Consider the following 15,216-nt stretch of genomic DNA (forward strand, 5'->3'; position numbering starts at 1 on the left):
CTTCAGTGATTTTGCCCCAGCATCGACGGGGAGTGTGTAGGGTGCGGTGATGTGCGACGGGTTTCTAGAAGGTGAAGTGGATGCAGGGGTGGTCGGTCCAGGTGGGTTCGGAGACGTGGCTGAAGGAGACATGGGGGCTTGAGGAGAAGATGCATCAGGCGTGTGTCCGGCGATGTGGGTAGGCGCCGTGACGAGCTGTTCCAGTCCGAGGTTGGTGAGGTTGTCTATCAGGGTGGAGGAGTTGCTTTCCTTGTTGTTCTTCACCAGATGGAAGTTCAGGTCTCCAAGGAGGATGTAGTTGGTGGAGGTTAGTGCGTGCTGATGAAGTCGGCGATGGCATCGCAGAATTGTGGTCTGGGTCCGGGTGGTCTGTAGATGAGGGTGCCTCTTAGGGTTGTCTTGGGGTCCGTGTGGATCTGGAATTGCATGTGTTCGGTGGTGCTGAGAGTGTCATCAGTGTTTGTAGAGACCCTGATGGTCTTCTTGTGGACAATGGCGATTCCTCCTCCAACTCCGTTGGTGCGGTCTCTGCGGGCGATATTGTATCCATCGGGGATGGCTATGGCGATGTCTGGAGAGGCGGCTTTTTTCATCCAGGTCTCGGTCAGGAAGGCGACGTCTGGTGATGCAGTGTCGATAGGTCCCAAAGCTAGACGGCGTGTTTGCGTGCGGAGCGGGTGTTGATAAGGATGCATCGGAGATGGTTGTGTTCCGTTGTGGCAGGTGTCTCGGCGTCTTTGATGCAGGAGAAGCTGCAGTTCTGGGGTGCTGGCATCTTATCGAAGGCGGTCTTGCAGGGGCCAGGGGTTCTGGCGCTGGGTGCGGTCCAGGTGCGGACGGGCTTGCCTTAGGCGCCTGCTGCGCGCGGCTGTCATTTAAGGGGGGAATGTGGGAGAGAGAAGCAGCTGGGAGGCAGAGGGGAGAGAATGGGCACGGAGGGGGCGGGCCGCAGGGGATGCAGCGGCGGGAGTGGCACGAGCAGGGACAACAGGGGGCACAGGGTAGAGAAGGCATAACGGGCAGCGGGGCACAGAAGGAGCACAAAGGGCACACAAGGGCAACAGAAGGCAAAGGCAGGTGGAGCTGCAGCGGAGGGGAGCAACCTACCTGGCAAGATCAAGGCCTTGAGTGGGAGCAAGAAGTCCTCTCTTCTTGCTACCCTTTTCCTCTAGTTTTCAATTTGATATATTTATTGCTAATGTGCTTAAATGTTTATGGCAGTTTGTTATATTTATAATCACACTCACGAGCCCAAGCCCTCCTTAGTTTTCCAGTGAGCTCTCACTAGGATATGTTGTTTTGTCATAAGTCCCTGTGTAGGCCATTGTCGTTTTCCCTTATGTTAGCATGAGCACGCTGCTGACTGAACTCTGCTTTGCGCACATTACTACACAAACTCATTTTATTTCGTGCCACACTGTACTTTCACACAGAACATCAATTTGTTTTTGCGTTCTGTTCTTTCCTGGGGTTTAGTCTGAACACAGCAGACAAGGTCAAACAACAATGCCCCTTGTTATTCTGTTCTGGTCAGGCCCTTGCACCAAGACAAAACACGCCGATGCAGATGTAGTTTGGGAACATGTACTTTGTCATATAGGCATGCATAGATAGGTGAGACACATACTTGGAGAGGGATCTTTCCAGGGAAGAGAGTGTGACAGCATCTGAGATGTAGAACGTGCATCTGTGCAGTTTAAGGTAAGGACGGGGTTTGTGCTAACACCCAGAGTTCTTCGGATATATAATCATTTGCTTCTGTAGAAGTGGAGGGAGGTTAGGCTATACAATCATTTATTGGCAGCACCTTTTATGATCTACGGACTACTTACTATGCTAACCGTACTTGTGTAAGGCATTTTTCTACTCATTGTGGCACGTATACTGCATACTAGAACGCGTTAGTTAAAATAAATATTTTAACCTTTCTTCGTGTTTCTGTCAGAACTTACTGTGGACTGGTAAGAGTGTGAGAGCAAAAAGGTCTGTCCTGCAACCACAATTCCTGATAGTGTTGCAAGTGTTGTGTTCTGGGCGGTCTAATAACCTCTGTGAATGAGTAGGAGGGCAAGTGAGACACTATAGCTAGTCGGTCCCAGGCTCATGGGTACTCAGGTGGTAGGATGACTCAAACCCTGCTTACTAAACTTCCATGATCGCAGGCATAGTTGTGATTCTGCAAAATCCCTGCAACACTTTTCCCCTCACTTGTCGGCTCTTCGAATCTCGGAAGGCTGTTACTGAGTGCCTATCAGCGGGGAGCAGTTTTTGGATTATTCCCAGTTTTGTCCCCATTATTCTTATTTAAAATAGAAAATGTTGAGGAGGCTCAAGTTTTGAACGATTCGATGCAGAAGGCGGTGTCTGTCTCTTTCTTAAACATTACAAAGAATTTAGAAGCCTCTGACTAAAATGTGGAGTGCACCCTAAAAAAAGGGCAAGAAACGTGCTGATCCACAGGATGGGTTTTCTAAAGGTGCTTCTGCTAAAACTGGTCCTGCCACCAGAGAGGTTTTTAATTCAGAGTCACTCCCTTATTCCCCCGCCCCCCCCTTCAACATTACTCAGGTTAAGGAAACAGGTGATGATGTGTTTAGTAATGTTAATGATTTTGAGAATACTTCATATTTGTCTTTTTTTGTGGATAACCAGGTTTATTGAGTTTTAATACAACAAAAACACTCAGGTATGACAAGTGGGTACACAAAGTACAGAACGACAGGTTTGTAAAGCACTATAAGGGTAGTACCTGGATAGAAGATATTCACACAGTACACAATACAGGAGAATCTACTCCAGCTGTCCCAACCATTTCCCCATATTCGGTCATGCTTTGAGGGGCACCGTCTGGCTTCATACATGGGTCTCTCTTACTGTGCACACCAGTCCAACCCTCTGTCTACACTGCAACATTGTAGGGGGAGAAGGGTTTTTCCATCGGACTGCTATGTCGCAATTAACCACCATGGTAGTCATTCCCAGGAACGCCCTGTCCGCCCTTGTACCTACGGAACCCTCCACGACCCCCAACAGCAGCATCAAAGTGAGAGCTTAATAGGTCATTTGAGGCCGGCCGACTTCTGGTTGAGTAGAAACATGCAATGGTGATCCCGCTACTAAAAACACCTTCTCTTGATCCCGCTAAAGCAGTGAACTTTTGCCCCATGTCTCTACTTCCTTTTGTGGCTAAACTGGCTTAACGGGACATCAACTCACAATTTACATAGTTTATTTACAGAGAAGAATATCCTACATGAGAACCAATCAGGTTTCAGGCCACAGTAAAGTACGGAATCGGCCCTCCTTTTGGCCTCGGATACACTTCGTAGGGTGGCTGATAAAAGGAAATCGGGGGCTCTCATCATGCTGGATCTCAGCGCAGCATTCGAAACAGTCTTGCACACTGTGTTACTGGATCGAGTGTGGACACATGGTATAAAGGGTAGAGCTTTTGATTGGATTGCAGACTTCCTTGATAAACGCTAGTTTCGGTTTATTCAGAAGCCAAAGACCTCGGACATTATACCATTACAGCGGGGAGTGCCTCAGGGATCGGCACTGAGCCCCAATCTTTTCAACCTTTGCCTTAGCCCATTCACCGACATTATCGAGGGTCAGGGAGTGAAGATGGTGTCCTATACTGATGACACTCCGCTTATTATTACACTAGCTAACGATGATGATAGGGCCGCAGCAAATTTTAAACTATGCCTCGCTGACCTAGAAACATGGATACTGGTCAGTTGCCTGTAGTTGAATGCAGAGAAAACAGAGGTGGTGGTGAAACAGCCCTCTATCTGGTCCTCTGCATGGTGGCCAGCAGATATGGGCCCCATCCCGTGCCCAAAACCCAAAGCAAAAAATCTAGGCATCTTTTTTGATGCACAGCTATTTTTTGACAGTCAGACCAGGGCCACGGTGGGCATATGCATCAGGGTACTGAGACTGATATATAGTGCAGGCCTTGCTGGCATCTCAGCTGGACTACTGTAATGTGCTCTCTGAGTACTTCTGGAGGCAGGCTAGCGCTACTGCACAGAGTGCAAAACACAGCAGCCCGGATGGTCGTGCGACAACCGAAATGGTCTTCCTTTAGCCATGGTCTAGCTGAACTTCACTGGCTCCCAGTTCAACACAGAATCTCGTTTAAAGCCCTGTGCTTTACGCATAGGATAATGTATCGGAGGGGTCCCATGCCATCTCTTTCCCCTGATCAAGGATCACACTCCCTTCAGAGCACTTCGATCTAGAGAAGCAGCGCTGGCAGTAATCCCCAGAGTACGCTACGCAAGACTGGGGGGCTGCTTTTTTGGGTTACGTGCAGCCAAGCTCTGGAATTCAGTGTGAATTAACTTAAAACTTGAACAGTCTGAGGCAAATTTCTGGAAAAATCTGAAGACCTGGCTCTTTAGACAGAGTTAGAAGTTCTCTTGCACACGACTTGCCAGGCCCTGATTCTGCCGAGCCCAGGGACCCTCCCTTGGAGTAACCAGGCGCTTTATGAATCAAAAATGCATTCATTCAGCTGCACCTCCCAACCCAGGACGTCAGTTAGTCTGTTCCTTCTCCATGGCGGTCAAAATCTCTGAATCAAAGGCAACAACCATACCATATGATAGAAGTCAGCTGGCGTGCAGGACAAACAGGATCAGGAAGAAGGCCTGTTCAATGTAACCTGGTCGGAGTAAGGAAGGCACAGTAGAGGTAATATGTCTGAAACAGATGTAACGTGGATGAAATCGCTATGACTTGCGGAACCATTTAAGCATTACGCCAGTTGTCATCCTTTTGGGGGGTTTGGGGGGAGGCGGTGAAATCATCCCTCCCAACTCACTCTGAAGTGGTCTAGCATTCCAATATTGACAAGAGTACGATAAATCTAAGAAATGCCTTCCATACCTAACCAGGGGTGAGGGAATCATATCGCCAGACGCCCGAACCAAGTAGATTGTTATAATGGGCAAGAAGATTTATTGTCTAATTAGTCTGTTGGGCAAGTAGGCATTAAATAACTATAAAAATACGAGATGAGGCACTTTGGAGCTCACAGGCTTTGAGAGGCTGTAAACGCGTGACTGGGCTCTAGTCAGTGAATGGTTGGGGGGGCGTCTTGAGCCAAAAGTCAGTGTTCTGCGTGAAAAGTGCGGGTTCCATACTGGTGCTGCCCACATGCTTAACACAGCTGCTGAAAATCCAAGGGTGGGCCAAGAGGTACGGAACACTTTTTCCGGTGCCTCTCTGCCGCCGAGTGACTTGATCCCCTGTTCAGTGCTATCCGTCCAAGGCAGGTCACTCTACTCATCTTTGGTGCACTGTGGTGCACTTCCTGGAATCGGGAGCGGCAGGTTGCCGTCTCGGACACACTGTATGCCCCTCCCCCCCACACTGGTGTAACATTAGCCCTCACGGTGCGGGGGAGTGTCTCTGGCAATTGTGCATGGTCAGTATGTCTTAATTACTTTTCACTACGCCACCGGATCCATCGGCAGGTGAGTCAGTTGGTTTATGCAGCGGTCATAGCCTTAAGAAAATGGTGTGAACTGTGATGCTGCATGTTATGGGCTGGGTTCAAGGAGAACAGAACAAAGGATCCTTGTTTTGTATTATGTCATATTTTAATTCCCTGGGGATACAAAATCACCAAGGAAGAAATAGGTTTTTAAATCTAACCTATTTAGATATTCCCTTTAGGGGAAGCCGGCTAATCCAAACGTATACAAAGTTGGCCAACATAAAGCTTCAAATTTACTAAGATCAGGCGTTTTATAGCTCACTAATCTAGCTTCAAACTTCAAGGGGCTATCTCTATCGATACACTCGTAAATATACGAGACCCTCGGTTTTTGAAAATTGCAATCTTCAAATAAAACTAAGGACCAAACAAACTAAGCAAAGAACCACAGAACCAAAGAACAAAGGACTGGGAGCGACCCACTTATACTTAACTCTTACTTTTACTAATCAAAACGTTATCCAAATTCTAACCGTCAAGTTCTACATGACCTAACGGTCTTTTTATAATACTCACGCCAAAAAGGTTCTCAGTCAGGAGTGACATCATGTGGAGGATCAAAATCAGGAAGATCAGAAATATACTGGGCTGCAGAAACAAAGCATCTCCAGAATCCCTGTGCACAGAGTACCTTCTTAGTAGAATCCTGTTCTGTCCTCCTCAGTAGATTTCAGTCTCCTGACAAGATCACTCCCACAGAAAGTCACTTCTCTGATGAGCCCCGCGTTGGCTGCGCCATTTGAGGAAATGGAAAATCTTCATTCTCAGGGGTCCTACTAATATCAATAAAGAACTTGGCACAGAAGCTGAAATATGAAAAGACATCTTTATTAAACTTAATTAAGTGAGGCCACGTCACACAGAAGCCGTAGCAAATGAATGAGGTAGTCTGAGGAATACAGAGAACAGAGGCCTTTTATATGTTTTAGGGTTACATGACTCAGCACAAAAGTAAGGGGCAGTCCTAGCTTTTGCAAGCATGCAAAAAACCCAACATTCCTCTTACACAAGCTGGGCAAACCCATAATAAAAGACCACAACCCATATCGTAAACAGGTCATAAAAAGAAGGAACAGAAACAGATGAGAGGTAGGATAAGGGGTGTGTATGTGCATACCAAACTTTACAATCTCATGTGCTCTGATCCTTAATCTTGATCAGCTACTGGGCAAGGAACTGGTCTAACAAGGTCAGCTTCAGGCAACAGGGTCAGTTCACTCAGGTCATCCAGCAGTCAGCTAAAGTCATCAGCCTATGTGAGGGCAAGTACAAAATGGCTGCCATGCACAAAATGGAACCCATGGTTCAGAACAAAATCTTCAAATACACAGTGAATCCATCGGTGTAACATGATGAAAACACTCATACTTGCTGAACTCACGGTTTACGGTTCGCTGTTACCAAATTCGTAACAGAACCACGACCTTTATGACCCAGGTTCAGAATTCACGGAACCTCAGAGGCCGCAAGGCCAATCACAGTGCACCTACCCACGTTCAGACCAGGCCGCAAGTTGGAACCCATAAGCTCTCCCACAAGGCTGCCCTCTTATGTGGTGCAATAGCCATCCCAGTCCCACCGCCCCAGCTCGGAGACCAGTATAGACCACTCCAGGCCCCAGAGCCCTGCGACTCCAGTATTGAATGTGAGCATCCGAGGGGTGCACTGTCAATTATGATCTGATATGATCTGCCAGCAGGCAGACAGCACAGGCCTAGGGACTGACAGGAACAACCAGGGAGTGCAGCGTGTCAGAACCAAAAGAGATGGACCAAGTAGCCACAAGTGGTCGTTGTTTCAGGAGAGAAGGCACGCCAGGCCACCTTCAGCACATGTATGGACCCAGCCCCTCTATGGCCCACACGCAGCCCCTGACACCTCCCCGATCCAGTCGTCCCAGTTCCTAGGGTAGGACCACTGGGAGTGCGAGCGGTCAAGCCCACTCCAGGCCCCCCATACTCCAAGCCCTACCGCCCAGCCCTGATGGTTAGGCCAGCAAGCATTTGAATGGGGATTGCGGGCAAGGAGAGGGCACAAGGTTGCCCTGGTCTGAGCCAACTGAGGCACACAATGAAGTTGAATGCACAGAAAGCAGGGGGTAAAACGTGAAAGTTGTAGGCACCGAGAGCTTCAGAGAGTTGTCTCAAAGTAGCAAATGTAGTCTTTTGGACAGAAAGTTTGGTTCCTGGATCACAGGCCCACCGCCAAGCTTCAGCACCAGAACCACAAGAAGGGGGGGAATTAAATTCCCCCTGAAGGACCTAGGGTAGCTGAAGTCTTTCCTTAATGCCACCTTTGCAGGCCTAAAGTCCATAGGTGTCACAGGGGGCCTGCCTCATGTCTCGACGTACCTGCCACCTGGAGAGCTGTCTCCAATCTCAGGACTGCATCCAAGGCAGAGCACCTACCTCGTCTACTTCAGTAGGCTCCAGGCGTCCGGGCTGGGTGCCGCCTCACAGGCAGTCCAGGATTCCGAGACTGATCGGAGAATTCACGTGCCTCAGGCCCTGTTAGGCAGTCACAACAGGAGGCACAGCGGGATTCTGCCCCGCTGTCGACAAGTCTGCCCCATCCCCTCACTAGGCGATCCCAGGAGTGTGAGATGGGAAGGCCCCCGCAGACCGGCAAGGGCCATTAGGAGAGTGGGCCCAGGATGACCGGTTCCTCAGTCTCTCCCTGCAGCGGCGGGGATCCTAGGGCCACCTCCGCCACGAGTGCCCACACCAGGGAACATGGGAGGCGCAAGAGGTGAATCGCCTGACAGGCAGCGGCTGGGGTCTCTGGGCGGCGGTTGCGATCATCACCCAGTACAGACACCTCAACCGCAATGCCAGTGCAGATCCAGTGAAACAGCAGTGCTCTCTCTGCAGGGGCTGCCATGCTGGGTTAGGCGAAGTCTTTATGGCACCATGGTCCCATGATGGATGGGACCACAGCACAGTCTAGGAATGGACATCAGCTAGGGCAACTCAATCTACAGTATGCTGAACTTGAAGGAAGGAAGCAGCAGCCCAATGGCTAATGTTATGGCAGCGGATGAGGGAGGGGGCCCAGAGCAATGTCAGAGTGCAACCGCTATTTTGACGCTCGAAGCCACGCTCCCCGGATTTGTATTTTTAGCTGCCTCCTGAGAAAAGGCACAAACTTTCTCTTTCAAAGAATGGAGAGTGTTCTTTCCCTACTTCTACACATTGGATCGAATCCGTCACGGGCCACTGCTTGAAAACGGAGCCTGGAGCACTTGTGGTAGCAGCTTACCAAGGCCTACATACATGCTCATCGCTCTTCATAAAGTCCACTTCTAATACTTTTATACAACTGAAGTACTATCTTCTATGTCACTGATGATATCCATCTTACGGCCCGTGATGTTAGTCTATATCTCTATTTCCTAATATCGGAATCTTGATATTAGCATCTTTATTATCTTATTGGCCAGCTTTTTTGTCTACATTATTGTGTCGCATCAAGATTTACAAACTTCTTTGCCCTGACGGAGCTCCCATGGTTGGGGAGCGAAACGCGTTGGCTGTCCTAAAAATGAGAAAATAAAAGAAAATATATTTTTTGATACAACGTGGTCCTGTTTTACTTCATGCCTGGTGCTGCCTCCATTCTTTCTTTAATACTTCTACACATTTAGTGGACTATTCCAGGGAGCCTTTTTTTGATCCTACTCTAATTTACCACCTAAACTCTGAGTGGTTCTGTTCGGATCATGTTTCCGATTATGAATCCTTTCATGTGAGACATCCTTTGGATAAAACTACCAGAACCAAATAATGCTCTGAGTGCCCCTGCCCATCCCAATATTATCACTGTGACTCCTCTCAATGACCCTAATATGTTGATATTTTTCACCAAATACAGTGAAGACCAGAAAAAACGAGTGGACGGGGCTTGGTCTAACTGCCAGGACAGAGTGTTGGATTTGATTGGCTCCTTAACCAGGATTTCTGACGTGGCGGAGTAAGCCAAATTAGAGGGGTTCGCTAGTGGACACAGATGCTTTATCAGACTGGGTCAAAATGGATATTTGTCTATTAGGAAATGCCAACTCAGCCATTTCTCCAAAAGAAACAAGAGCCTTCTTTTGAAGATAGACCCTAAGCGCACATTAAGGAAATGAGTAAATACATTTCCACCTTTGTCACATTGACAAAGCCCAATATTTCATTACAAACATTTTTGCTTCTCTGGTTTTTTGGCAGGGTAGAATTTACTTTGCCGCCCGTTACTCCTCAAGAGGAAGTTCGTTCAACAGAGGCTCCTTCAACCAAGGATCACAAGATTATTACCAGTCCTACAGACCTAACTTCTACCCATGTTATCACAGAATCTTCCAAAATAGGGGATACAGAAATAAATCAGACCAGTTTGCAGGTGAGCAGTTCCAAATCTGGCCCTTCTCCTATAGGAGGTCATTTGTCTTTGTGTGTAAACGCTTGGTCCTCAAAAACAACAGATCCTACGGATATTCAAAAGGGAGTCAGCGTTTACAACGCTGGTAATATCACGCGGGTAGATAACGCGGACGTTACATCGGCCGCGTTACCACCACGCATGGCATTACATCGCAAGTCGTTTCAACGACTTGCGCTAGATGGCGCGCAACACCAGGGAATGTGTTGGATTTTAAATCCAACACTTCCCTGCGGTTGCTCTAACTGGAGTAGGAATAGTAATTTATACTATTCCGAAGTCCAGCGCGCCATCTAGCGCAAGTTGTTGAAACGACTTGTGATGTAATGCCATGCGTGGTAACAACGCGGACGATGTTACGACCACGTTGTTGCCTACCGCGTGGTATTTGCTCGCAGTGCAACATCACATATTCTATACAATAGACTTGAACTGTTTGAATAGAACTTTACCATGTTACGATACAACTTCAGCTCCTAGTCCTTTCCTCTCAGGAACAATCCATTCTGGTTCACTAAGAGATTCTTTCTCTTCTCACAAAGCAGGCAATGGAACCTACCTCTTACGACCAGTCAGGCTTCCTTAGTCCCATTTTCCTGGTACAAAACAAAAAACTAAAAAATTCATAAAGTCATCAATTCCCCTTCCTTCCTTTTTCAGTCGGAGAACAGATCCATTAGCTCTGGCCATGGATGCCTTTCTCCAATCTTGGCCTCAGTCTCTTCTCTTTTCCCCCTTTTGTGATGATCTCCAGAGTTCTATCTCAGGCACACAGACGCTGTCGTCCTTAGTTCTAATTACCCCCTTTTGGAATCCTAACTCTTCTGGAGCTCTCATCGGATTGCCCAGTTCAGATTCCCACCTTTCTCAATTGGCTTCTCAATCCACAGGATTACATCACAACCTTATCCCGGAAGGCTCTCTATCCCTGGTCGCTTGGAGGATTTTAGGTCTTCTTGGCGAACCCCAGGAATTTTGGAACAAGCGTCAGCTTTATCTAGCAATCCTGGGTGCCAGGGATGGCAAAACCTTACAAATCTACCTGACTGGCCTGGTGTATGGACAGGAATTTAGATCCCCTTTCAGTAGATGCAACTCTACTAGTTCATTTCCTTTCCTCTTTGGTGTCTCAGGGTAAGTCTTGCCATAAAATTAGCACCCATCATTCAGCCATTTCAGCAGAACATGTCAGAAGGGATAGAAGACTCATTGGAGAACACCCTTTGATCTGTCGACTTTTGAAAGGAGTAAGATTTTCTAAGCCTTCTGCTCCTAAATACAATACCATGTGGGATGTTAATTTTGTGTTGAATATGCAGTTCCTGGCAAGATAATATGGCTCTTTCCCTAAAACATTTATTGGCTAAGTTAACCATACTTTTATGTTTAGTTTCTTTGAAACGTATTGCAGATGTTAAAGCACTTGAAGTGTCTTTTTTTCAGTATGTCCCCTCAGGGTTTTTTTTCAAGTCCATGGATGCACCCAAATTTTTTTTAACATCAATTCACAATACCTTTTTTCCCTTCTCAACCTAAGTTATGTGTTGGGGATTGTTTGAAATCTTATGTTTCAAGAACTGAAGACTTGAAATTGTCAGCTGACTTCCAATTCCTCATTTGTTTCCAAAAAAAACACAAACCGTTTCTGCTTGCACCCTTACCCGGTAGGTCAATGGATTATGTCCCTGGCCGGAACAAATACGGAATTCTTTGGCCCCCATTCTGCCAGAGGTAGAAGCTAAAGTCTTCTGGCCAGGCAAAGATTTTAAAAAACATTCTCCGATCTGCAGACTGGTCAAATGTCAATACTTTTAGAACAATTTATTGTAAACATATTTTTCATTGGTCTGATTCTGTAATTGCAATTCTCTAAAAAGCATAATATGAGCCTCCGGTCTTTTAATAAAATTGAGATTTTACTAGCCTTGGTGTCCGAAAGGCTAGGTTTTATTAAAGACAAGGAGGCGAGTATTATCCCACCTCTTTTATTAACCCTCCCCTCAGATTTTTAGGTCTCGCCTGGCGTTAGCAGCGTGCATGCGCTGTTCTCGCCATGCGAGTGCATTTTGGAATAGATACAGATTCCGACTTAAAGCCCCGCCCCTGTTTCCCATTGGCTCGCGTCATTGTTAATGGTAAACGATGGCGCATGATTGGAAATGTGGCTTCATGGTTCCCTCCTTGTCCACTTTTAGGACGACCAATGTGGATAGGCCGACGCCATCTTTGTTCGCTGGCTCCTTGCAGCCTGACACCCTTCACATAAACCCAGTATTACACACAGTCTGTGCACGCGCGTTATTTCTACGAGCTCTCCGTGCACGCTCTCTAACTACTAGCACTCGCCTCATGTGCCCTTGGAGTGCAAGTTCCCCCAACGATCCCAGACTCCTTACACAAGAGGACACCCTTCACACAAACCCAGTATTACACACGGTCTGTGCACACGCGTTATTTCTACGAGCTCTCCGTGCACGCTCTCTAACTACTAGCACTCGCCTCATGTGCCCTTGGAGTGCAAGTTCCCCCAACGATCCCAGACTCCTTACACAAGAGGACACCCTTCACACAAACCCAGTATTACACACGGTCTGTGCACACGCGTTATTTCTACGAGCTCTCCGTGCACACTCTCTAACAACTAGCACTCAAGTGTTTCCAGACCCTTCAGCAGTACACCCCGTGAATGCATGCGTGCGCCGCAGTGTGGTCCCCATATGGACAATATCCAGACCCTTGAACAGTGCACACCGTGAATGCACGCATGCGTGCGCCCTGGTGTGTCCCCCCATATGGACAGTGTTTCCATACCCTCGAACAGTGCACCCCATTACTGCACGCATGCGTGACTGTGATTCTCATATGGACAGTGTTTGCAGGCCCTTCAGCAGTGCACCCTGTGAATGCGTGTGCCGCGCTGTTCTCCCATCTGGCCTACCCCTATGCAGCCTCTCATCACCGCTCTGGATACCCGCTCCGTGGGTGATAAGAACCGGATGCTGCTGCATTCCTGGGATTCACCACATCACAAGCCGGATAACTTGACTCGAGAGGCCCAGTCACGGGGCCTGCTCGGTGCTGGGCCCTGCCATGTGGGCTCTGCTCCCTGCTGCCTGTCCTCAGTCACTCCCCAACCTCTGCCGGTCCTGGCACAGAGAGACTTGTGAAGTGAAAGGTCCAATGTGCTCGGGAGCGCTGATGTGCGCCTAGGGGACCTTGACACGTGTCTTTTGGCTCTATGTAGCCCTTGATGCTGCGTTCTGCCTGTTTCTAGGCGCTTTCAAGGTTTGAATCGCCCAAGATCATTGTGTGGTCAAGCAAGTTCAGTGCACATGGACCCGGTCTCTACAACTATTGGTTTCACCACTACATCTCATCTTGTGCAGTTAACATTTTGTTTGTAACTCAGTGGTTGACATGAGAGCCACCTCCCGCCCTCCCAGCCAGTCTTAACCTTCCAGTCTACATCACTTCCCATGCTGGATTATTGAGCCTGTATTTGCACTTCAAGTCTGTATTATGATATCTACATGCCGTTTTTTGTTATTTTCCTCTTTTGAAAATAACAATAAAGAATTGAGATACAGTAAGTAAACGAAACAAGCATTGAAAATGCAATAGATCGCGCCCTTGATTAAGTTAAAACTTTGCTAATGGTATTGTGTAGCAAAGCAAATGGCTAACTTAATAAAAGGTGAGACCTATTGCATTTTTAATGCTTGTTCTTCGCGGTACCAGCTCCATCATTCAGCACTCCAACCTCAAACTTAAGCTGTGGACAGTTCTTCGGATGTTCCTTCTTACGGACAATTCCTCAGATCTCATCCAACTCCTCGGGATATGTAGTCTCCTTCGATATAGGACCTTGTCCAGGAATTATCGTGGTTACTATCTTTGTGATCATCCTCCTCCATTCATTTCCTTATCTGGATTGACTTGTCTGCAAGAAAAGAGGACTTGTTCCTCCCAGTCAAGATAATTATCAATATGCATGACGTTTGATTGGATAGTCCCTTTGTGATGTCATTTAGTAGTTCTGGTTCCCATTTTCTGAGTTGTGTAGTTTCTGTTCAGTAATTGGCTGCTATTTAATAAAAAGACAACATGTCTTTAATAAAAATCTAGCCTTTCCGACACCAAGGCTAGGAAAATCTCAATTATGCCACTTACCTGGTGAACTGATTGGATCTCAAACTGTACAGGATGTAAGATTAAAGGAACCACAATTGTGCCTGGGACACAACTACTTTAACCATAACCAAAGGAGTTCTTGCTACTGATAACTGTAAAATGCAGTTTTCAAATAGAACACAAACATTTAGACTGCGGCTGCTGACACAGTACACATTAGATTTTGGCACAAAATAAATCAAAATTCAAAGGGTTTAAAATGAAGGGTAGCTTAGAGCTTAACAAAGGAACACATACACATTTAATGGAATACAGTAAGTACATGCTATGCCTTTGAGGGTGACATCTGCAACAAGGAAAACGATGGAATACTTTAATTCATCTCAAACCCGGGTGACTACTTGGGTCTCATTCCATGGTTTTTCTACACACCACACCACTCTAGAATCTAGTCTTATGTAAATCAGTACTGACCCTGTTCCTCGTAGAGACAGTCTATTCTGAACTGGCAGTCAGTCAACACAGAAACATTTCTGTTTTCATAGCAAAATGCAAAAGATACAAGTTGAGAGGGGAAAATTAACATAATTTGATAGCACTATTGGAAATACTAAGAACACAACATACCACTTTGAGAGTCTGATGCTTCGGACCAAGGCAGTCCATTGACAGTGACATTCTCTTGTACTGTTGTTTCAAAGTTCTGAAAAAAAATTACAAATCCAATAAACATAGTGCTGGGTCACGTCCACCATCCGTCAATCAAGTAATTGATTATTAGACATATACATGCCATAACATTTACAACAATTATATCAATACAGTAATAAGTATATCAACATTAAAATCAAGTAGCGGCATTTCCGAAAGTTTAAGATCACTACATTCCACTTATCTAGTTCCACTTTAAGCATTCTAGGCAATTATAAAATGTATGTTAAAAAGGTAGTACATTTACATTTTGCTTAAAGAGAAAATGTGCCACTCTAAAAAAGGTAGTGTCAAAAAAGTGAACATTAGCTTACTTGCACTCATCTTTGATAGGACATACACCCCAAACTTGTATAAAATAGATTTCAAATTTTTGAAATATGCAAATATGTCCCTGTGCTAGCCAGTTCAATTTCTGACAGTATAAGATAACAGGGAAG

General features: G+C 46.6%; 1 protein-coding gene across 1 annotated transcript in view; it reads right to left on the reverse strand.

The window, feature by feature from the left end:
* NSL1 (NSL1 component of MIS12 kinetochore complex) overlaps window positions 1-15,216 on the reverse strand; it is a 102,348-nt gene that overhangs the window by 38,396 nt on the left and 48,736 nt on the right. The window contains exon 2 of the mRNA XM_086927858.1: window positions 14,693-14,768. Within this exon, the coding sequence (XP_086783984.1) occupies window positions 14,693-14,768 (76 nt within the window). The remainder of the gene's footprint in view (window positions 1-14,692; window positions 14,769-15,216) is intronic.

Source organism: Lissotriton vulgaris, chromosome 6, assembly GCF_964263255.1.
Source record: "Lissotriton vulgaris chromosome 6, aLisVul1.2, whole genome shotgun sequence".
Lineage (NCBI taxonomy): Eukaryota > Metazoa > Chordata > Amphibia > Caudata > Salamandridae > Lissotriton > Lissotriton vulgaris.